Source organism: Lontra canadensis, unplaced genomic scaffold (assembly GCF_010015895.1).
Source record: "Lontra canadensis isolate GAN:19392208 unplaced genomic scaffold, GSC_riverotter_1.0 scaffold86, whole genome shotgun sequence".
Lineage (NCBI taxonomy): Eukaryota > Metazoa > Chordata > Mammalia > Carnivora > Mustelidae > Lontra > Lontra canadensis.
This window is the reverse complement of record NW_022631080.1, coordinates 2,017,208-2,042,190: the sequence shown is the minus strand read 5'-3', so window position 1 is coordinate 2,042,190 and position 24,983 is coordinate 2,017,208. Positions and strand designations below refer to the sequence as shown.

Genomic DNA, 24,983 nt, shown 5'->3' with positions numbered 1-24,983 from the left:
GTTTTGATTGATAGATAGTAGGTGATAGATAAGATAGATAGATGATAGACAGACAGGGCATCAGCTGTGAAAACCCCCTTTTGGGCCATACTTTCAAGTCTAATCTATTGGAATTCCTAGCACAGGCCTGCACATGAAGGACTTCATCAGGAACAGAGGAAACTTTCCTATTAACTACCTTTGCAGAAATGGCTAAGAACAAAGTTCAGAGTGTAAACTGAGGATTAAAATTTTATTATTTATTTTATTTGTGTCCCATAGATGCAACACAGCAACAGCTATTAAGAACCATCTCTAAGGCATCGTATTTTATTCTTTATTATCTGTAGACTGTGCTGAAGTTTATTTGATTTTACTAGAGCTTTTTGATCTTCAACACAGGATTCTGATTTTGATAGCTTTCTTTTCTTTTTTTTAAGATTTTATTTATTTATTTGTCAGAGAGAAAGAGAGAGAGAGAACGCACAAGCAGGGGGAGCGGCAGACAGAGCAGGCAGAAGGAGAAGTGGGCTCCCTGCTGAGCAAGGAGCCTGATGTGGGACTCGATCCCAGGATCCTGGGATCATGACCTGAGTGAAAGGTAGCTGCTTAATGGACTGAGCCTCCCAGGCATCCTGATAGCTTTCTTTTCTACAACTACTTGAAGATGCTAAAGATGATGCTCATAGTCAACCTAAGTTAAAATATATTTTTATCTGAATGACATTGTAAACTTACGCTTTTATGATTCAAAAAAACTTGAATGATTACCGATGGAGGCTATAAGAAGAGGTTACTGTTTTAAATGACCATCATAAATCCCCAGAATAAGCTGATAATATGACCCAAAGTTATTAATTTGTGCTTTAGGTCTTGAGACTTATTTAATGACTATATGGAGATGATATTTTAAATGTCTTGGGATATGTGAGCTCCATAGTTCAGCAGTATAATTTGATCAGTGTTTGTTCATTTTATGGGGTATAATATATTTCACATTGGTTTGATTTATTGTTTCAGAGTAAAATTCAATTTAACACATTTTCTTGCTAACTGAATTGCAAATGAATTATGTTAACAACTCCCCTGTGAAAAGGCCTAGACAAAATACATATGGTCAATAACCATTTTGTGTGAAATAATCATATTAAAAAGCATACTTTAGTGGACTTCTCTAGACTTGCATATTTCTTCATAAATCAACTTTATGGAAAGGATAAGAGCTAAACAGAAAAGTATTTGAAACATTTCAGCTCTAATGGCCTTGTAAATTAGGTTCACTTTACCTAATCTATTAGACTCATTTATGTTCTACAGAGAAAAATCCCTAATTTGAAGTATATTATTATTGTTATTGTTCTTTTAAAATAGCACAATTCTTAATTGTCTACTTATAGTTTTTAATTTGATCAGTTTTTCTAAGGGACTTCTTCAAGAAGTAAAATTTTTCATCTTTTTAAGCTCTGCATTAAATTTGACATGTCAGCTATTAAATCAAATTCTTTTCATTTCAAATATAGTGATATATACTAGTCCTCTTATAGCTAAAATAAATCTGATCCAGATATATATATCCAGTTTTTTAAAACTTTTATATTATTTCTATATACTAGTCTCGACAATTTTTTTTTATCATGTTATGTTAGTCACCATATAGTACATCATTAGTTTTTGATGCAGTGTTCAATTATAAAAAAATATTTTCTCCCGGAGCACCTGGGTGGCTCAATCAGTTAAATGATTAAGCATCTGACTCTAGGTTTTGGCTCAGGTCATGATCTCAGAGTCATGAGATGGAACCTGCGTCTGGCTCCACGTTCGGCACCAAGTCTGCTTGAATACTCTCTCCCTCTGCCTCTTCTCCCACTGGCACGTGCATGCACGTCCTCTCTCTCTCTCTCTCTCTCATAAATAAATAAATAAAATCTTAAAAAAAAACACACACATTTTCTCTGCTTGCCTATTCATCACCCATGTTTTGAGACAGTGAATTCAGGACCCAAATAAGTAGTTTGTAGAAGGGCACAAAAAAATCTATATGTGGGCTAACTATGTAAATGTGATGATATTCCCACATAGACGAAATTTCCGATTTAGATGTGGGCTAAGAAACAAATAACAGGGAATGTAAGTAATTCAAATTATCTGAGAGAAGAGCTGGATGTCTGCCTGTGACCATATTAAAAAAAGCTTTTTCACAAGTATTTAATGAGTGTGAATTGAATAGTGGTATTAAACACTAAAAATACATTGTCTTCTAAAAGTCCATATTGTTTCCCAATCCTAAAAAAAAGAATAGAAAAAGTAATAATAAAGGAACTTAGTAGATACACATTTTTTTAAAACATTTTTAAATTTAAATTCAATTAACTAACATATAATGTGTTATGGGTTTCAGAGTGAAACAAGCCAGTGATTCATCAGTCTTATACAATACCCAATACTCATTCCATTGCATGCACTCCTTAATGTCCATTACCCGGTTACCCCATCCTTAGACACACAGTCTTATGTAAGTTTTTATTTGACTCATAAAATATGCGTGAAGACTACTTACTTGTTTAGACATAAAAAGTCCAAGAAATGCTAATGTCTCTATTTTCTTGTTTTAATACTTTCCTTAGAAATGATCATTTGTGGGGGCACCTGGGTGGCTCAGTGGGTTAAATCCTTTGCCTTCGGCTCAGGTCATGATCTCAGGGTCCTGGGATCAAGCCCCACATTGGGCTGTCTGCTCAGCGGGAAGCCTGCTTCCTCCTCTCTCTCTGCCTGCCTCTCTGTCAACTTGAGATCTCTTTCTGTCAAATAAATAAATAAAATCTTTAAAAAAAAAAAAGAAATGATCATTTGTGAATATTTCATTTACATAATATATTTAATTTGTCACTCTTTAATATTAAAAACATTTAAATCTATAACAATTTAGAAAAATCCCATATAGCCTCACACATTAGTATTAATTTATGTCATGTGCACTCTAAGCACTATGAGGTTGGGTGCTAGGTCTATCTTGTCCAGTGTTTATCTTCAGCAAACAACACCAGAGCTTGGCATTCAGTAGGTTCCAATCCATTCTGGATGAATTACCTGTGAGAAAAACATTTATTTGATAATCACAATGCAATTAAGTCACTCTTTTCTTAAAATATTTTAAAAAAAGAATCTCAGTTTCCTTAAAAACAGTTTTTTAATTCCTCTGCTTTGTGTACATGCATGTGTGTGTGGATGTGGATGTTTGAGTGTGTGTGTGTGTGTGTGTGTGTGTGTGTGTGTGTGTGTATTCTTGAATTTCAAGGTAGTATTCTGGCTGTAACAGTTCAGAGCTTGGAAGATGTCATTTTGTATTGAGCTTCTACGGTATTTGGGAAAACAGTTGCACCGCACTTGAGCATTGACTGATGGCATTTATTCAGTTAAATATATGAAAAGAAATAGAATGAGGCATTGCTGGCAGTTTGAAAATAGCTTAAATAAAAGCACCAAAGTCCATGTATATGTTCAAAGCATAATGTGCATCTGTACAAAATCCCAAAGATTAATTTCTGCCAAAATAAAATTTGGTGCTTCCATTATGACACTTTAATATTTGGAGGAAAATACATATTGCCACAATTAATTTAAACTTTGTAACACTCGAGTTTCTTTTTTCTCTCATTTCATTTAGTACAAATACCCAGAATTATAGAATTAGTTGACTGATTTCTTGGCAATGTATGTACTCTTTACTGAAAATTTCATCTACTTCATTCTTCTTCATACAGCTCCCATACAGAGAACAAATTTATAACAAGAAATGGAAAAAGAATCTCAGTGCTTTAAGCTAATTTGCATTTGATTCATTTAAACTTCTAGAAGCTGAGCTCCATCAAGATTATCTGCATCTTTGTGGCATTTTGTATTTCAAGCTATTTTCTTCACTCATACATGTGCCATCCTATTTTACTTCAATTATTTTTAAATTCATGAGAATATGTAGATGCCAACAGAGATAATGAGTGTGGATATCATTTTAGGGTTATTGTTATGATAATCATGACAAGAAGCATAGGGGTTCACTTTATTTCCTTCTACGTCTATTACAGTTGGGGATTCTGAATCAGCTTATTTCCTGCTTTCTCCAATTGAGTGACTATTTATATATGTAAATGAATCAAACTGTTATTGTATCAGAGATATAGCCTTCTACCCCATCAAAAGAAACATCAGCTAAAGATTAATTTTGTTTAAATTGAGCTCTTTAAACATGGAAGCTTATTAACTGTTTACACTTTAGTTTAAATTAGAATATGAACATTTTTAGCTAGAGAAAATTTTTGCTAAATGTGAAATTCCTTCCATATTTGCCATATATTTCAAAGAGAAATAAGACATAGCTTTTAAAGAGATGAAATTTAGAGCTTTAACATGATACATGTATGTGAAATAACACTCATATTAATGATAACCAAAACAGAGTGCAAAATAGTGAAGAAGTAACATTTAATCCTTGTTCTTCTGTTTATTAAAGAAGGCCGGGAAAACATACTAGTCAGTCCTCCCAGGTTAAAAAAAAAATGTTGTATCTAAAATTGTTGGCTAAAATTCATGACGAAGTCCTGAGAAAAGTTCCTACGAATCCAGAAATAAAAGGAAACTTTCTTTATCTTGGTATGCTGGAAGACTTCTCAGTAAAATAATAAACAACTCAAGAATATTCCTCATTGGTGTTATTGCTCAATATTGTTCAAGAGAACCTAGCAAATGTTATATGACAAGAAAAAAAGAAATGTGAGAAGTGTATATTGGAAAAAATGGGATAAATATAATTTGAAAACAATACGATTTTCCTCTTTTTAAAGCATATCAACAACTATAAAATGTAAAGAAATAATATAAGCTTATATATATCCTGTTATTATCCTATAATAACTATAAAATCTATGATTTCTTAGAAGTAAATTACACAAGATAGTGTTAAGGATTATTTGGAGAAAGTTTAAATTTGAATTTTATGTATGTAAATAAAGACATGAGGAAAGAAAGAGATGTATATGATGAGAATGCTAGTTTTCAATCAAGATATAGTTGTATACGTACATGCACATGCTTCTCTGTATGTGTGTGTGACATGTATACAAATCTATCTTTTGAAGGTGAAACGGAATCTCAGCAAGAAATAGAATTCATTTGAGGTAGCTGAAATGAAGAGAATTTCATAGAAAGACTACTTAGCGAGGTATGATATATTAACAAATAAGTGAAAATGAATCACCCAGAGAGGTACAAGAGTAGGAAGCAGTTGCTCTCCCTAGGGCTTAGGGGAAAAAGAGAACAAAAGAATGAATGGAGGTTAATGGAGTTCAGTGAGAGCTATACTACTGGAGGAAGAACCACATATTAGAAAATGTAGTTGTTGGAAGGAGTCAGCTACTCTAAGATGTAGTGCTGAAGCAGAGAAGTTATGGAGGAAAGTTTCCCCAGCTTTCTCTTTCCCTGTCTTGAGTCTCCAGCTGGTTCTTTTCATTGGCTTACTGCAACTGGAATCCAGCCAGAAAATGATCCCAGTAGATGCATTGTGAAAGGATCAGCCACCTTGGGAAAAACCACAGGGCAGAAATGTGTGGGGATAAACATACCAAAAGTAATCACACAAAATGGAAGGGAGATGCAGTTGTCCAGATAACTATGAAATTAGTTTAAATGTAAATGCATGATAATTGTCAGGAAATTATTTTTAAATAGGTGACTTGCTTTAGTAAATTTTCTAATATACTGACTGACACTGTGGCATGATGTAGAGAAATAGTTTAATAATATAAAATGGGGGGCACCTGGGTGGCTCAGTGGGTTAAAGCCTCTGCCTTCAGCTCAGATCATGATCCCCGGGTCCTGGAATCAAGTCCCGCATTGGGCTCTCTGCTCAGTGGGGAGCCTGCTTCCTCCTCTCTCTCTGACTGCCTCTCTGCCTGCTTGTGATCTTTGTCAAATAAATAAATAAAATCTTAAAAAAAAATTAAAAAAATAAATAAATAAATAAAACTTTAAAAATAATATAAAATGGATATTTTGGCAAAAGTTCTTTTATTTAGGTAAAATTATTTTTTGATGGTATCTTTTCATAACTGTACTGAAAGGGTAGGTTAGCTAGTAAATTAATGCAAAATCTTTGACATTGGAAAGAAAAATCTAGAGACCCCAGATCCACAAAAAATAGTAAAATAATTTTCAGATAATAATAACTTAATGTAAATAGGTAGATCTTTCAAAATATGTACTAAAATGTAGGGGCACCTGGGTGGCTCATTGGGTTAAAGCCTCTGCCTTCAGCTCGGGTCATGATCCCAGGGTCCTGAATCGAGCCCCGCATCGGGCTCTCTGCTCAGCGGGGAGCCTACTTCCTCCTCCCTCTCTGCCTGCCTCTCTGCCTACTTGTGATCTCTGTCTGTCAAATAAATAAATAAAATATTAAAAAAATATGTACTAAAATGTAGAAGAATATTTTAATAATATTAAGTCAACATGAAACCCAGACACTGTAAAATAAAAGATTGACAGACTTTTTTTAAGATTTTATTTATTTATCTCACAGACAGATCCCAAGTAGGCAGAGAGGCAGGCAGAGAGGGAGGAGGAAGCAGGCTCCCTGCTGAGCAGAGAGCCGGATGTGGGGCTCGATCCCAGGACCCTGGGATCATGACCCGAGCTGAAGGCAGAGGCTTTAACCCACTGAGCCACCCAGGCACCCCAAGATTGACAGACTTAACAACACAGAAATTATTTTCTGCGGTAAAAGACACCACTAAAAATTAACAAAACATGACAGATTGAGGAATCATACTGATCCTAAAGAATAACTTGACTGTGATAAAACTCTTACAATGAATATGAACAAATATATTGTAACAGTGTTTATAAAGTGGCTAAATATGATCTGTACATCCACTTGAGAAAATTACGAATAACCAGTCAAAACAAAATAAGCTCAACACTGCCTATATTTAAAGAAATACAAAGCACAATATTCTGTGGTGATGAAGGTTCATGAAAATAGGTCCCTTTGGTGGAAGAACCACTTGGAAAAATTTGTGTAGGACATCTGGAGTTATCTTTCAAAATATGGAATGCTATGTATTTTTGATCCTCATATGTCACATTTAGGAATTAGAGCTATAGGAATGCCTACACATATCTAAGACACATATATGAGGATGCTAATTGCGGCATTGTTTATAGCAGTTGCAGTATTATTCCATACTGTGCAATGCTAGGCAGGTATAGTTCTACCACTGGACTATAGGCTCCATAAAATCAGAATCCAGATTTGTTTGTTTTTGATTTAACTTCTGCTCACTATTATGCTTCTACTGCCTAGCATAATACTTGCCTTATGGTAGGTGCCCAGAAAGTAATTGCACAAAATAAATGGAAGGATGAATGCATGCATTATAAAAACGAATTCTTAAAGTCCAAATTGTATGTATGTATGTATGTGTTTATACATTCTAAAGCTGCATTTTGCTGAAAACTTACTTTTTCATAGATATTTTTCTGAGTACTTACATTTATCTTTTTATGAAAAAGTTCTTTTAAAAGCATTGGTCCCATGTTATCGATGAGGGCATAAAGACATGAAGAAATTCATTTCATTATCCAAAATTATATAGAGCTATGGGTTCTAGAAGAAGGTTTTGGATTTATACAACTGGGCACATTTGTGAACCTGTGTAAGAAAGTAGATATATAGATAGTTTCTATCCAATTTGATCGCATTAGAAATACAGATTAATAAATAAATAGATCCCTAAATGGACTGATGGGGGATGGACAGATGAACAGTTGAATAGACAGCATAGCTTTTGCTGAGAAGTATTATCTCTAGATAATGGGACTGGCGTGGTGTAGAGCTGTGGGGTAATTTCACTGTTCACTTTATATACTCCTGTACTATTTTAATTTTCCACTACAATAAGCATGTATTGCTTTTGTAATAAAAATGTTTAAAAGTGAGAGATAAAATCCAAACTAATAAAAGGAAAATCAGGGAGAGCTAAAAGATTAACTCTTGGAGCCGAGATCATTAATCTGACCTGTTTCTTCTGAGTGAGAGATTTCTTTTTAAGAGAGAGTTTTCCTGTCATGATGAGAATGGAAATGGGGCCCATTTGGCCAGTCTAAGACCAGAGCCTGAACAGGGTCTAAAGTTTTGGGTAGTGAGACACACTTTGCAAGATATAGTAATTGAGCTAGTTATACCAAGCCCTGAGGCTCACAGTCATCAGGAGAGCCATGTTGACTCATGGCTTTAACCTGAAGGAAAGCTATTTGAGAGAAGCTGAAATTTGAAAATCAAGAAGAATCAGAAGCTGTGATAAGAAATGTAGCTATGTCATATTTAGCATATCAGTTTTAAACCTTGTCCAGCCATTGTAAAAGGGAAAAGAAATTTTAAAATTGCAAATGGGTAAAATGAACATCCAACTATTAAAATAGAAATCAGAAGCCATGCCTTGCCTTCTCTCTACCCATTTTTGGTGTTACTAATCTCTAGCCAAAAGGAGGGATTGCTTTCAAATAAGACACACACACACACACACACACACACACACACAGACAGTAGTTATGTAAGTCACCATATTGTTTTTTAGGGGTGTGTGTGTATCTGTCTGCCTATCTATCTCTCTATCTTGTTAATTTTTCTTTGTTTCTTAACTGAATCTCTTATTTTAATATCTCAATTTAAAGAACTGCTCTTACAATTGTAATGATTTAGTAGTATCCTACCTATGACCATGTCATAGTTTTAGTGAGATGGCAAGGCTTTTATTTGCTTAACTCTTCCAATCCACCATGGATTCAAACACAGTACTAAATTACTGAGGGCTGTGCTTCATCCAAGTTCTAAGGGGTTATCTTTTACTCTCCTGGGTCAGAGAGTACTTGAACAAATTTTCTTATGAATATCAGTCAGTAACTTTTGAACATCTATTCTATGTAAAGCACTGTGCTTTTTTTGGAGTCTGTACCAAAGCTTAGGAAGAATGAATACAATATTAGTTTCCCTGTACCTTGAGCATTAGCTTGAGTATTTTCATTCTTGTAGTTAAAAAGTACTAACTTTGTCATCATCACTCATAGACTTCCTGATTAACCTACTAATGCTCTCTAATTTAGAAATGAATGCTTCTTTCCTTACTACTTAAAAATCTGATCCATTTCCTAGAACAGGAGTTATTATGCAAATCAAGTTTCATTTTTGAGAATGTCATCAGTAATTTAAGAAAAACTTCTATGATACAATAGGAAGCTGAGGCTCAGTCTGTTTAAGCTTGTCCAAAATGAGAGAACTAGGATGTGAGCTTGGGCGTCTTTTTTTTTCCTCCTTTATTGGTACTATCAATTATTAGTCAGATGACCTTATACAGTATTCTTAACTCATAAGAGAATGTTGAATGGTAAATGAGAAAACATAATGAAATCCCTTGTATATAACTGATGCTCAATGAAAAGTAATTAAATATCAAACTGAATCTCTTTAATATGATTTTGGTGGGAGATAAATACTGCTGGCTTCTGTTTTAATGCTCTTTTCCTCTCCATCCAGTTCTCAATTTCCAACATGAGTCTTATTCTATATTCACTCCACTGAAGTGAAACTTGGTAACTTGATTCCCTGCAGCCATAATTATCTGTTCATTCATTCATTTACTAATTTAACAAATACTGAGCACCTACTATTTGTCAGTAAGTGATAAACCAGTTTTGAGAAACTTCCTGCCCTTGTAATACTTAGATTATCGTAGGGAGACAAATTATAGCAAAGGAATAGATAAATAAGCATAATAATTGCAGTTTGTGACAGATGATATAAAGGAAGTAAGTCACTGTGAAATGAAGGGAAAGGGAATGAGTTTTTTAAAAATAGGGTGATCAACAAATGCATCTCACGTGCCATTTGAGCTAAAATCTAATGGAAAAGGATGAACCAAAAATGCAATGAGATGGGGAAAATATTTCAGACAAAAGAATAGCAAGTATAAAGACCAAAAGGTATAAAAGGACTTTTGTTATTTCATATACGGAACAAGGCCAGTGTAACTGAAAGGTACCGACAAGAAAGAGAGAGGCCATTAGATTGCCATTAGCAAGGAGTACAGGATTGGGTCGTATAGTATCTTGTAGGGCATAGAAATAGGTTGGATTTATTCTAAACAAAGAAGCTTCTGAAGAGCTTTAAATATGACAGTGCTATTTAATTTTTGTGTTTTTTGAAGATAATTCTAGCTGTTGCATACTGAATGGATTGAAAGGCATGGGAATAGTTAGGATATGAATGTAATGGTCCCAGAAGGCAAGGATCATAGCTCAGGTGAAAATAGTAACCACGAACATGAAGATAAATAGGTGCCTGTATTCATTTTAGAGGCAGAAAAGACAAGACTTGTTAATGGAACAAAATAGAGAATACAGAAAAAAAGAAAAATCAAGGACAGTTTCTAAGTTCACAGCCTGACACAATACATACATGTTGTTGCTAAATTCAGAGATGGTGATTAATGGGGAGACTAATGTCTTTGAAGGAAACCCAAGGCCTTACTTTGTACATAACAAATTTAAGAGATGTCTTGAGCAGAGGGCTCTCAGCTGGAGATAGATATTTAGGAATCATTAGCATATAGGCAATATTTAAGAAAGTTTGGGAGGGTTAATTGGAATATAATACCCTAGGGGAGAGTGGGTGTAGCTAGAGAAGACCCGGATCTGGCCTCTAAATCTTTCCAAAATTTCCTATCATATAAATAGGTTGGGCCAGGAGGAGAGCCTAAGAAAGTGTGGCTGATAGGTATAAAACCTGAAAAATACAGTGTTAAAGATTCTAAGAAAAACAAAGCACTGTAAGAAGAAAAAGTGCTATTGAGAGCTACCAAGTAAAATGAGAGTAGAAAAAAATCCATTAGGCTTAGCAACATTGTAGCCATCAGCGGAGTAGAGATGGGGAAGCTAGTTCTCTGATCCACTATTAGCCAGAGAAGCCCTCTGAGCTCATCTTTAAAATATTGACCCCATCCATTCCCTGCTTCAGAGTATGCTTGATTCAGCAAGCTAAGCTCTTTGATATGGAATGGATAATTTTTATATAATATTTGTTATGAAAAAGATTGCTCTTAAATGAAGTTTCAGCATTAAGCTAGTTATCATTATGGAATTTGCCTTGGAGCTTGCTTACACCATCAGGCATATTCCAAATCCCAAAACATATTGGAAAGCTCCATAATGACCACTGAAATCTGTGTTAAATGAAGTGAGCATCTCCATTCTGGTTTCATTGTTTATCAACCACCATTTTTAACTCTGTAGAGAATGAGGGGTTGGAAATTGAGTATTTTGTGCTAGTAAAGAAGATACCATGTGAAGTCAGTAACTTACAAAACTTAATGCCCTTTTTCTACTACTAAGGAAAAAAAAAACAGTCAATTTGGTTAGATCAGAAGCAAAGCACAGAAACAGCAGGTGACAGTGAAGAAAGTGGAGTTAAATGTCACGGAGCCAAAGTATTTCTTTCTCAGATGGAAACTCCAATAGTGCTTTCCACAGTAGTCCTGTAGAGGGAATGTTAAGAAAGTACAAATGTTTTCTATCACTGATCTCCCACCCTGACTGATTAGCTTCTGTTTGTGAGGTAAAACTAACTTCTATTCTCCTGGTTTTAGAGGATATGTCCTGAAAAGTTGTTCTCAGTTTTTAAATGCCCAGGAGTATGTATCTTAAATGCATATATTTTAATGAGGTACAAACTCAGTGAGTAGCTGGAAAAGAGATTTTTCAAAATTTGTTGTATTTGGAACTAAAACTATAAAGACAGAACACTTGGCTGATTAGCTAAACACAGAAGACCTTTGACACTTGGTTCAAAAGCATTCAACTTAAAGGTGGCTTATTTGAAACTTGTAAAGTCACGATTTATTGAGAATTTCCATTTAATTGAGTTTTACCCACTAGCTTCTGTGCATTTGTTCTCAGGCACTAGGTGAATGTTTGGTATTAACACTACAAAATCCCCACTCCTCTTTAATCCTCTTCCCAAAAAAGCACAACAAAGATAATGCATTTGTGGAATGCAGTTTCATTTATACAATGAAGCAAAAAAAAAAAAAAACAAACAAACAAAAAAAAACCTAGGTGATAGGGTTGAATTGATTGGCAAGTTGTTAAATAGAGAACTTTGAAAGTACTTATTTGTAATTTTGCTTCCCCATTAGAACCAAAGTTCCATGGGAACAGCTCCCTGGCATCATTAATTTATCACTATATACTACTCAAAGACTAGAATATAGCCTGGCATGAAGTAATAACTCAGTAAATGTTAAATATATTTTTCAGTGTCTCATTATTATCATTCTGGTACTTTACAGAATCAAAATTAAAAGCATCATCTTCAGCTGCCATGATTTATTGCATTGAATATATGATTTTTATTTGCATTTTATATTGCATTTATTTAGCATTGTTTAGTTAATGGCAGAAAGCTGAACTAGTTTTCAGTACATCTAAAGTCTCCTGTAAACACCTCATCTTCTGTGGTTTTTTTTTTCCCCCCCTTAGGCCCTAGGGGAGAATTATGTATTTTGAGCACTGTTTTCTACTTGTGCCAAGATGATAGTGAAAGTTCTCTGCTAGCTATACAATGAGCATATCAAAAGGAATAATTGGATGTTTAAAAGATAAAATTATTTAGTATTTCTCATGGATAAATGAAAGCCACTGTTTTTTATGGTTAATTTTATTATGAAACAATCATCTTCACCAATACAAATTATTTTCATTAGTATATATTATAGTCCTTTAATGAGAAACATTGTTATTAGATGATAAAAGCAACTTGGATCAGTGAGTGAATGCTAAAATTATGGAATGGCTTAATTAAGGATTACCTAATTTAGTGAAGGCAGAACAGATCTTGTAGAGAATTAAGGAATTTAACTTGTGGGGACATTTACAAGTTATCTTCTTATTAGAATGCTATATATTCGTTGTATTCATTGGCATGCAAATGGAAGGTGCATATACGTAGAATGTAGTGATGGATGAAAATATTAAAATTGAAAATAACAATCTAACACTGAAATGCATTAGTCCACTGACATGATATTGCCCATAATTTACAAACTCTGGTGCTAAGAGATCAGAAGACATAATAATATCTTCATTTGTAAACCTCAGATGATAACACAGTTGCTTCCAGTAGTAAGTTCTTTGGAATTAGTTGTATTTCTTTTTATTAGAAAATAACAACTGGAAAATTAAATTAAAATAACAGCTATAATAGCATAAAATATGAAATACTTAGGGACAAAGTAGCAAAATTAATTAGTTAATTATGTTAGTCACCATACAATACATCATTAGTTTTTGATGTAGTGTTCCATAATTCATTGTTTGCATATAACGCCCAGTGCTCCATGCAATCCATGCCCTCCTTAATACACATCACTGGGCTAACCCATCCCCCATCCCCCCTTTAAAACCCTCAGTTTGTATCCTGGAGTTCATAGTCTCTCATGGTTCATCTCCCCCTCTGATCCTCCCCCACCTTCATTTTTCCCTTCCTTCTGCTACTGCCCTCCATGCTATTCTTTATGTTCCACAAATAATTGGAACCATATGATAATTGACTTTCTCTGCTTGACTTATTTCACTTAGCATAATCTCCTCCAGTCCCGTCAATGCTGATGCAAAAGTTGGGTATTCATCCTTTCTGATGACTGAGTAATATTCCATTGTATATATGGACCACATCTTCTTTTTTTTAAAGATTTTATTTATTTATTTGACAGACAAAGATCACAATTAAGCAGAGAGGCAGGCAGAGAGAGAGGAAGAGAAGCAGCCTCTCTGCTCAGCAGAGAGCCCGATGTGGGGCTTGATCCCAGGACCCTGGGATCATGACCTAAGCTGAAGGCAGAGTCTTTAACCCACTGAGCCACCCAGGTGCCCCTGGACCACATCTTCTTTATCCATTTGTTCGTTGAAGGGTGTCTTGGCTCCTTCCACAGTTTGACTATTGTGGACATTGCTGCTATGAACATTGGGGTACCTGTGCTCCTTCTTTTCACCACATCTTATCCTTGGGGTAAATACCCAGAAGGGCAATTGCAGGATCATAGGGTAACTGTATTTTTAACTTTTTGAGAATCCTCCACACTGTTTTCCAAACTAGGAATTTACACCAATTTGCATTCCCACCAACAGTGTAAGAGGGTTCCCTTTCTTCACAGTCTCCAACATTTGTTGATTCTTGCCTCATCAATTTTTGCCATTCTAGCTGGTATAAGGGGGTATCTCAGTGTGGTTTTGATTTGAATTTCCATGATGGATAATGATAATGAACACTTTTTCCTGTGTCTGTTAGCCATTTATTTGTCTTCTTTGGAGAATTCAGACACAGGCTTTTGATTGTGTCTCTTTCTATCTGTCTGTATTCACATTTTCACACTCAGAGCGACCTGACCATGTCTAGTTTATGGTCACAAGTTTCTTCTTTCCAGTTTACCACCTTCCCTTCTCTTACACTGAATTTATTTTTATTGTGTAGTTCGTAATACAAATGCTGTGGGACATGATCTAGATTTATTCTGATCAGTGTTTCTAAATGACATCCTTTTAATTTTTTTTTTACAAAACTTGTGAAAGGCTGATCAAACAACCTTGTGAGTGTACATTTATGCCTCTGTTTATCTTTGAAATCCTGCTTCTTTCTGATTATACATGATACACATTTTAATCTGCTATTTTAATTTCTGCCTTTCTCCTGGCAAAAAACTGACCTGAGGTTTAAGGCAGTGGAGCCTCTCTTGTTGAGATTTCCCAGAGGTGTTTCAAGGTTGTGTCTGCCAGCTGGCTAATCAGACTTTCTGGAGGTTGATTACTCAAGATAAGAAGAGTTTTGTTGAAAGCACCAGTTTCCTGACAAACTTACTCACACTGTTTTTTTTTTTTTTTTTTTAGGGTGAGGGCATGCTGCAAGAAAATTTTGGGCAACTTCGTTTTTATTGTTTCTTTTTGATCTTTAAAAATACCTTTGTTATGATATAGACTATATTATCTAACTATAAAATTAGTGAGTGCTGAATGGAGAGTGAAGAAAATACATATAGGACAAAAGAGAAAAGGAAAACCATTTTCAGTCCCACCAACATACCCATTTCACTAATGTCTTGAAGTATGTTTGCCTAGTCTTTTCTGTAAAATCATAATTATATGCTTCATAATTTGTACATTCTATTCTTTTAATGTTATAAAGAATTTATTTTCATATTTTATTAAAATTTCTTCAAAAGTGGGTGCTTGGGTGGCTCAGTTGGTTAAGCATCTGCCTTTGGCTCAGGTCATGATCCCAGGGTCATAGGATCAAGCCCCACATCGGGTTCCCTGCTTAGCGGGAAGTCTGATTTTCCCTCTTCTGCTCCACCTGCTTGTGCTCTCTCTGTCAAATAAATAAATTAAATCTTTAAAAAAATTCTTCAAAAGCAACATTTTGAGTGGCTTTGTACTATTCATAGACAATGACATATTTGATCATCTTAACTTCTCTATTAAGCCACTTGGAATGGTTTGATTTTTTTCTTTTTAGTATGGTAGATCTTTTAATATTGTAAATAGTGATTAAATTTTACATTAAGTTTATATAAATCATCATTTAAATTTCTGGTGATTTCTTTGTGCTGGATTCCTAGAAGGAAAATTACTGGGTCATTGAATATGATTATTTTTAAGGTTTTAGTAAACATTGCCAAAATATTTTTCCTAAAATTTGGAACCAACTGAATCTCTTCCAGCAAAATATCAGTTTGACCAAATCACCGATGCCTCTACAACTTTGGTTGTTATTCTTCTGCTATTCTTTGATGATGTGATAGGCAAAGGAATATAATTTAAAACCCACATGTTTATTTAATTTGCATTACTATGATTACTACTGAGGTTATATTTTTATGTATATTTACTCTTGTCAAACCTCATTTATTAGAAATAAAAATCAGGGACTACTTGGTGGGTCAGTTGGTTAAACGTTTGACTATTGATTTTGGCTCAGGTCATGATTTCAGTGTTGTGAGATTGAGCCCTGAGTTGGGCTCCACATTGGACATGGAGACTGTTTAAGATTCTTTCTCTCCCTCTTCCTCTGCCTCTCCCTTCCTGCTCATGCTCTCTCTCTCACTAAAAAAATATAGAAATCATTACTATTATGGAGAATATCATTAATATTTGGTAATAGAACCACATGGATCACATGATCATCATTTAGGTAATGACTTTTGAGATACTTGGTTTTTAAATGTACTAAGATAACATTTTCTGCAAGAATGAGGGTAAGGTATTGAGAAATGTGATGCCCTGACTGGGTTCTAATTCTGATTCTGACAACCTTTGAAATTGCCACCAAACCACTGTGGATTTCAGTTCCTCATATGAAAAATAATGGAATTTCAGTGAATGATTTATTTGCTCATTATATCCCTCAGTATCAAAATTCTGATTAGTATAGAAACACTTGTCAAAATCAGTGCTATTGTTCATAAAATAAAACATTCTAGCAATATTTATGGGTTTGCAACATTTTCATTCTGAGATGTTAAAGATTAGATTAGAAATTATTAACTTAGGTTTTTGAGGCAACGAACCTGTTATATAGTAGGGTTTTAGTACAAAGATTACTTGTATAAAATTGTAGGTTCTTATTTTGGGAGTACATCCACTTCTTTCACTTCATACATTTTAATGTCTTGTAATAAAAAAAAATGTAAATCACATCCCATCATTCTCACCCTCCTCAAATGCTATAGTACTTATTATTTATAACATTATTTTTTAAGTCAATTGTAGTCTTACACAATTCTCATCAATTTCTATGGCTTTAACTACTATATTCAGTTTCTCAACAAATATTTAGGTGTTCACAAAGTCTCCAAGCATGGGGCTAGGTGCAGTTATTTATCCTAAGTGAGGATCATGCCCAAGTCATGAAATTTCTTTGGAATTCTCATACGTTGTATGGTCCATAATTATTTGTTTAGTGGCTCATCCACTGTATACTTATAACATAGGCTAAGCATATTCAGTGGCACAAAATAATTGCCTTGTGAATATTTAATAAATGATGAATGGCCTTTCCTTCCTACCAGCTTCTTGTGGCTTCCCATTAATAGTACTAATGGTCTCTGACAACTAGATCTGGTTTCATACTAATCACACACAAAAAAATAATAATTGCATTATAGTAACAATAGCAGGATCTAATGAAATTAACTTAATTAAGTTTACAGTCTTTTCTAAACATTATACATTTGACCTTCACAACATCAGGATGAGATTGGGACTCTGGTTTTTATTTCACAGATGAGGAAACAGAAGTAAATGATGTTAAGGATGTATCTCTATAGATATAAATATTTAGGTGCAGATTTTTAAAAATCTAAATTCAGATTCAGAATTTTTCATTCTTTTATTCCATCACATTCTCTTCTAAAAAAGCCATTACTTTTTAATTTATAAGTGAATGTCATCTGTTGAATTTTATCAAATGATGAAACCATTATTAGGTATCTGGAATGAAAAGACAAGGCTGTGTTTATATCACTTAATTAAAATGGAACTATGCTGGTCAACCCCAGTCTCAAAACAGAGTATTCTTAGGTTTTTGGAAAAACTGGGAGGTCAGGAGATCTGTGAGCACTCAGATGTGAGTAGGTTGTTGTGACCTTTAGAAGCATGGTTGGTTAATCAGGTGACACCACTGTTAATTGGTTTGCATTTAGAATTTTGTTCATTGGGATGAGTTCATTTCTGATTAGCCAACTTTCAGAAGGGAAAGGTTGACAATGGCTGGCTTGAGGAATCATGATCAAGACCATATAGGCTGGTAATAGTTAATTGATTAAATGAGTCTGAATCTTGTGTAGGTAGCTACTTGTTACTTTGATTACAGAACAAGAATTTCCCTCCATCTGTCCTCCTCCTCCATTTTACTCAAAATTTGTTCATCTCTGTACCCTCATGGCTTAGACAGAATTTTATATATATAGTTATTTTCAAAGACTGTGAAATAAATGATTAGAAATAGAATGAAGTCATTTTGGACCTATCATAGAATTTCTATCATGCATCTTTTTTGTTTTCATTACAAAGCCTAGTTTATTTCTCTAACACCGCCTATCTGGATCAGGTCCTAGCTTCCTATTTCCCTCCCGCTGTTTTTCTCTTTTGCCCCGTTCTGTACTTAACAGTTTTACTTTATAAAAAATTCAGTGCTGTCACACTCTTGCCCAGAAGTAGTTACTGTCTAAACTACTGAACCAAGGTCAAAATTTCTAGTTTGTTACTGATGATCTCTCAGTGTTTCACAGTTAGTGTACCCATTGTATCTTGTTATTCACTATTCTCCTGTCTGTGGCTAAGACACATAAAGGCACTATTCCTGGGATGTTTCTAATCTCTTACCACTGCACTTTTGTTCGTGCTTTTCCACTGCCTAGAATACCTTTCCTCATTCCCCCATTTCTAGCCAATGAAACCCTATACCTGCTTATTACAGTTTCCTATTCATAAAGACTTTTCTGGTCCCCTCGCAATATATAATTTCTTCTTTTCTCTGAATCTACTTAGGCAATGATTGTACCAGTTAGAGAAACACATTTTAAATTCTGTTCAGCAATGCAGTTATTTTGTACTTTTCCTATTATTTATTTTATTATTCCAAATTGTGAGGAATCCATGAATTCCCTATCTTGTTAATCTCCTGGATACTCTGTTAAAATATTGTAAACAAAATAGATCTTTAGCACATACATGTTGAAGTGAATTAACATATTTTAGAATATCTAAGTTCCTTTCTTTAAGAAAAGAAATATTGGATTTTACCTGCTGGTACAGCTGAATCCACACAACCTCAGAGATGGGAAGGTAATGGGTTCGGGTAAAAATATCAATAATTTGGTCAAATAGTGTATATTTTTCTGATGATTGATATTTATGAATATTTGCTGCCATCCAAAAGATGTTTTATATAGTTAAAATGTATTATAATTTTTGACATTTGCTTGGGGTAATAGAAATAATTCTTGATTTATTTTTACCTTTATTTTTATCATGACATGTATTTGTGTTCAAACATATCCATGTACATGTTTCTATATAATATAGTAGTAAATGGTCATAGACCAACCTTTTTTAATTCCAGTGACTTTCTCACAGCATAGTTTTACTTAATACTAAAAATAAACAGAATTCTAAATTATGCTCATTACAGATAAAGCTGACTAGTTCCTAGTGAGAAAGAAGAAACCATTTTAGAGGTTGAAAATGTGGTGAAGAAGGGTAGTATCCACCATACAAAGAACACTTGAAAAAACAGTTATCAGATGAAAGGGGTATTTCAGTCTTCAGAATTTCAAAGCCAAGTTAGTAATTTTTTTTTTTTGAAAGGTGATACTCATGCACAAAGTATTCTTTAGTTCTTCCTAAAAAAATCATTGCCAAAACTTAACCTTCACCACTTGTTGGTTAATAATTAAATTATAATAAGAAGCCAAGAATATGTATTGTATAAATTTGCACCTCTCAGCCTATGCACTTAAGTGTCCAGTAAGTATCGTTTTGGGAGAAAAAAGGCAAAACAATGAAGTGGCAGATGATAGAACAGTCTGCTTCCTGTGTAATATTTCTCAACCCTGTTTATGGTCTTCAAGCCAGCAGTGTCAGTATCACCTGCAAGCTTGTAAGAAATGCAGAACTTCAGGTTCCACCTTTGACATATTGAATTTGATTCTGAGTTGAAAAAGGTCCCCAGGTGATTCATATGCACATTAAAAATTGAGAAGTACTCTATTAAGGATGCCTGGGTGGTTCAGTTGATTAAGCATCTGCCTTTGGCATGGGTCATGATCCCATGTTTGTGAGATCGAATCCCACATCTGGCTCCCTGCTCACTGGGGAGCCTGCTTCTCTCTCTCTCCCTCTTCCTTTCCTGTGCTCTCTCTCTAGCACTTACTCTCTCTCAAATAAATAAAATCTTTAAAAAAAAAGAGAAAGAGAAGTATTCTATTATACTATGGATAGAAGCAGACCAAGGAATATTGACTTTTTCCTCCTCTGTAGCTCTTTTCAAAAATATTTTAAAAGAATAGGGGTGCCCGGTGGCTCAGTAGGCTAAGCGTCTACCTTCAGCTCAGGTAGTGATCCCAGAGTCATGGGATTGAGCCCCACATCCCTGCTTAGCAGGGAGTCTGCTGCTTCCCTCTCCCTCTGCTCCTTCCCATCCCCCGCTCATTTTTCTTTCTAATAAAATATTTAAAAAATATATTAAAAATAGTTATTCTATGGGCACCTGGATAGCTCAGTTGGCTAAGCATCTGACTCTTGGTTTCTGCCTAGGTCATGATCTTATGGGTCATGAAATGAAGCCCTGCTCCATCCTCAGAGGGGAGTCTGCTTGAGATTCTCTCCTTCTACTCCTTCCCCCACTCACACATGTGCGCTCTCTTTTTCAAATAAATTAATCTTTTTAAAAATGTTGTTCTAATTAATTACATTCCTGCTACTTGTGAAGGGATTGACTAAGTGACTTTTTCAAACTTCCTTTTATGTTAGTGGGCTTGAGATTTGACTGTTGGCTTTTTTACTCGTGATCTGAATACCTGACCAGAATATACATATTTAAGATAAAACAGATCTTTTAATGCTAGTTAAGTTAAGCTAAATTTATGACAAGAAAAATGCCTGGCACATTGCTGCATAGTTGTCTTGGCCTCCTGCCAGGATTTATGTTTTAACACTTCCGGGATTAATGATACACTTCACATAAAGGATTATTTTTACATCTTGGTTCCCTGGATTGAACGCAGTGGGTAAATTGTAAGGCCAAGTAGCAAAAGAACCTTTAGAAGGAGGTGCCACTTACTATGTGTGTTATTACAAATTATTATTGACTTTAAGTGCTGGGTTTCTTTCATTCCCTGGATGTGGCAAAGACCATAATGTCAGATCATCTTTATGTGAAGGACTTTTAAATTTATCTCTAGAGTCTGAGAAGGAAGGTAACATCTGATATTAACAGATGTACCAAAATGTAAACAAATGTTTTTAAATACTTAAGGAATATTAGAAATCATATACATATGGTATACTGTTGTTTTATTTTATTGTTATTGTGGAAATACATGGTTCTTTTCAACACAGAGACATATTTTGCTCTTTATGTACTTAATCACCAGCAAAAATTTGATTAGATGATGCAAGCTTTCCTTACTGGAAGCCAAGGCATTAAGCTCTTTCGTGTAATTGTTTAATTACCATGCACTATTTTAATTGACAAGTTAATATAGCTTTCCATGGAAAGGAAGATATAATGTTTTATTTGTGTTTCTTATCTAATGAAAACCACTCTCTTAGATGGGCTAGTTTGGCAATTTGACTTAGGAAAAAGTATTACGGAATGAAGTTTTTATGTGAACAAGGAAAAGAAATTAACTTTAGTGCTCCTCTCATTGGTCTGCCAAATTGGAAGGACATTTTCGGCCTGATTATCATGTTCTAATTAGTCTCTGGAGGACATTCATGGGCAATCGAGTGCTCATTAATGTGTCTTCTTCCTGTAACATTGATTTGTTCATTTGCCTTTCAGAGACTCGAATATAGAAACCAAAAATTGATGTGTGGTATTAATGTGCTTACAGATGTTGCCACCACTTACCCAGATAAGAAGTCCATCTTAATGTATATCACATCACTCTTCCAAGTTTTGCCTCAACAAGTGAGCATTGAAGCCATCCAGGAAGTGGAAATGTTGCCAAGGCCATCAAAAGTTACTAAAGAAGAACATTTTCAGTTACATCATCAAATGCACTATTCTCAACAGGTAAAGTATCAAAAGAGTACCTAATATCAATGATATTTTCTATCGCATACACATTTTTAGTCCTCATATGCATAAATATCTATTATATCTATGGGTATATGCATGATAAATACGTCTGCATAGCATAGCATGTGTATATATGCACATACATATATACACACAAATATATATGTCTATATAGCATAATGTATGTGTGTGTATATATATTATATATATAATATGTATATACAGGCTTATAGAGTTTCTCTCTCTCTCTCTCTCTCTCTCTCTATATATATATATATGTATATATCTACCTATAGATAGATTATATTTTAACTGATATAATGGACCATAATATTGTTTTCAAAGTACATTATTAAAATTCTCTGCTGTTGATTTGCACTATGTTATAGGAATGTGGAAAACAATATATTACATTTCCATTATGCAAAATGAATTAAAATAAAAGATAGGCTCATATGTATGAAACTTAATATCAATGAGAGTAAAGAGCAAAGAGAGTACGAGAGAAGGCAAGAAGTCTGTTTAATTTTTTTTTTAATTTTTTTTTAATTTGACAGACAGAGATCACAAGTAGGCAGAGAGGCAGGCAGAGAGAGAGAGAGGAGGAAGCAGGCTCCCTGCAGAGGAGAGAGCCTGATGTGGGGCTCGATCCCAGGACCCTGGGATCATGACCTGAGCCGAAGGCAGAGGCTTTAACCCACTGAGCCACCCAGGTGCCCAAGAAGTCTGTTTAATAATACTTTCCTATTTTTAGTGGCAACATACTGATGTATTAAATTTTCATTACTCAAGGTAACATTTTTGATAAAAGTAGTGTATAATACTTTAAATAAAAGTTAAAGGGAGAATACATATGATAAAAATTTTTATGATTATACAGGATCTAGTGGGATTCTTTTATTACATGGTTCTTGCTCCCAACAGTGGCTCTTTGGGGTGTTTTCTTTTACTTTTTTTTGACACAATGATGAAAAAGCCTTAAAAAAAAAAACTTGTAGCACAATTTCTGCTGAAGGCATGGAAAGCTAATCTTAGGCCTAATTTTCTCACTCTCCTAAACTAGTTCCATATTTAGTTTAGGAAAGCTCCAGTCCTTTTCAGGAACTTGACCTGATGAATTCTGGTTTTGTTTACTTTGGGTTCAGAGAAAATTGCTTTTGGATGCCTGTTTTTGCCAGACTGAAGAGCATCATCCCATACGAGTGCCAGAGCTGTGTCTGTATGGAATCCTTATAGTTAATCCCCACCCTTATCCCTTCCCTGAGTACCTGCTGTCCACCATGACGCTGAGCACAAGAATTGTGCAAGTGTACCAGTTTGCAAGAGCACTATGTGCATTTCAAATTAAACTTTTTGTCTCATTGTTTCCATTTAACATTTGTTTTTTCTAGTGTGTTGGAAAGCAGTTCTTCCAGGGTTACTTACAATGTCTCCTCCTCCCCTCTGTCCCCTTCCCCCTAACCCTATTCTGCAGATCACAGTCAGTCTAGCACAGGGCTATGAACGAACTCCTTCCTCTCCCAAGCCTCGATTCAAGAGCTATGCCTACACACAGGCTGCTTATGTCGCCACCTCTGAACCCACACGGAGCCTGCTTCCTTCACAGGTCTGTCAACATTTACTCTCTGTTTTAGAAACCAGAAAATTTCCTCATCCAAGAAAATGTAACATAGCTTTTGTTTGAATTATGCAGTGCCTTTTTCTCCTTCATCAGGAGCAGTTTCATTATTACCAGTTGTGTTAGATGTTCTCACATGATGCTGTTTTGTTATTGTGACTCCCCTAGGTTTAACATAGGTTGATTCTTCATGAATGGGGATTTTTATAATAGTGGGTGTGTGCTTTCATTATATAATTTACATGTAAGGTTCTCTTTCATAAAGGCTACCAATGGTTATACAAAAACATCATTAAAGGTTGATATATGTAATTTGTAAAAGAGTGGGGAAGTGGATGAAATTCACTAATCACACTATTTGGGGAGATTTTTCTAGATACCTGATACCTAAAGGAAACATACACTCTATATAGATGTTCTATTATATTTTCATTATATAAAAATATATTTATACTGTTTAAGAAAAATATAACTACAGGGCCACCTGGGTGGCTCAGTCAGTTAAGGGTCTAACTCATGATTTCAGCTCAGGTCATGATCTTTGGGTTGTGAGATTGAGCCCTGCATCTGGCTCTGCACTGGGCATGGAGCGTGCTTAAGATTCTCTCTCTCCCTCTGCCCTCCCCCTAAAAAATGAAAATATAACTATAAGCTTTTTTCATATAATATACTTTAATTTGACTAATTTAAACATGTATATAACATGCTCTGTACTATTTATACAAGAACATCCGTCACATCCAAACCAGGTTAGGTTCTATGTACCATTTAACACTTTCCACATAAGGAATCTTCTCAGTGGAGTTCTCCATTATTGCAGTGTTATAGGAAACCTTAAACATAAGAAATTATAGCCTGGTATATGTTAGAGCATGGAAATGAAATGTGCTTGACTTGTGAAATTTATTAGAAATTCTTTTTAGGGGGCACCTGGGTGGCTCAGTGAGTTAAAGCCTCTGCCTTCAGCTCAGGTCATGATCCCAGGGTCCTGGGATCGGGCCCCGCATCAGGCTCTCTGCTCAGTGGGGAGCCTGCTTCCTCCTCTCTCTCTGCCTGCCTCTCTGCCTACTTGTGATCTCTGTCTGTCAAATAAATAAATAAAATCTAAAAAAAAAGAAATTCTTTTTTTTATCATTTTTTAAATTTATATTCAGCATAACAGTATTCATTGTTCTTGTACCACACCCAGCGTCCATGCAATCCATGCCCTCTCTAATACCCACCACATGGTTCCCCCAACCTCCCACTCCCCCACCTCTTCAAACCCTTCAGATTGTTTTTCAGAGTCCATAGTCTCTCATTGTTCACCTCCCCTTCCAATTTCCCCCAACTCCCTTCTCCTAACTCCCCATGTCCTCCATGCTATTTGTTATGCTCCACAAAAAAAGAAATTCTTTTTAGAAGAAAACTCTTTTGTTTTGTAGAGCAATTTGAAAAGTTCTTAAGGGAGTGACGTTTGTCAAAACTAATTATGAATGGGAATTTCGAAAT

General features: G+C 34.9%; 1 protein-coding gene across 4 annotated transcripts in view; it reads left to right on the top strand.

Annotated features, from left to right (window-relative positions):
* Nucleotides 1-24,983, top strand: part of DMD (dystrophin) — a 2,197,254-nt gene that overhangs the window by 617,533 nt on the left and 1,554,738 nt on the right. For all 4 annotated transcript variants that reach the window (XM_032883124.1, XM_032883125.1, XM_032883122.1 and 1 more), the window contains exons 8-9: nt 21,687-21,868; nt 23,349-23,480. In XM_032883124.1, coding sequence (XP_032739015.1) covers nt 21,687-21,868; nt 23,349-23,480 — 314 coding nt within the window. The remainder of the gene's footprint in view (nt 1-21,686; nt 21,869-23,348; nt 23,481-24,983) is intronic.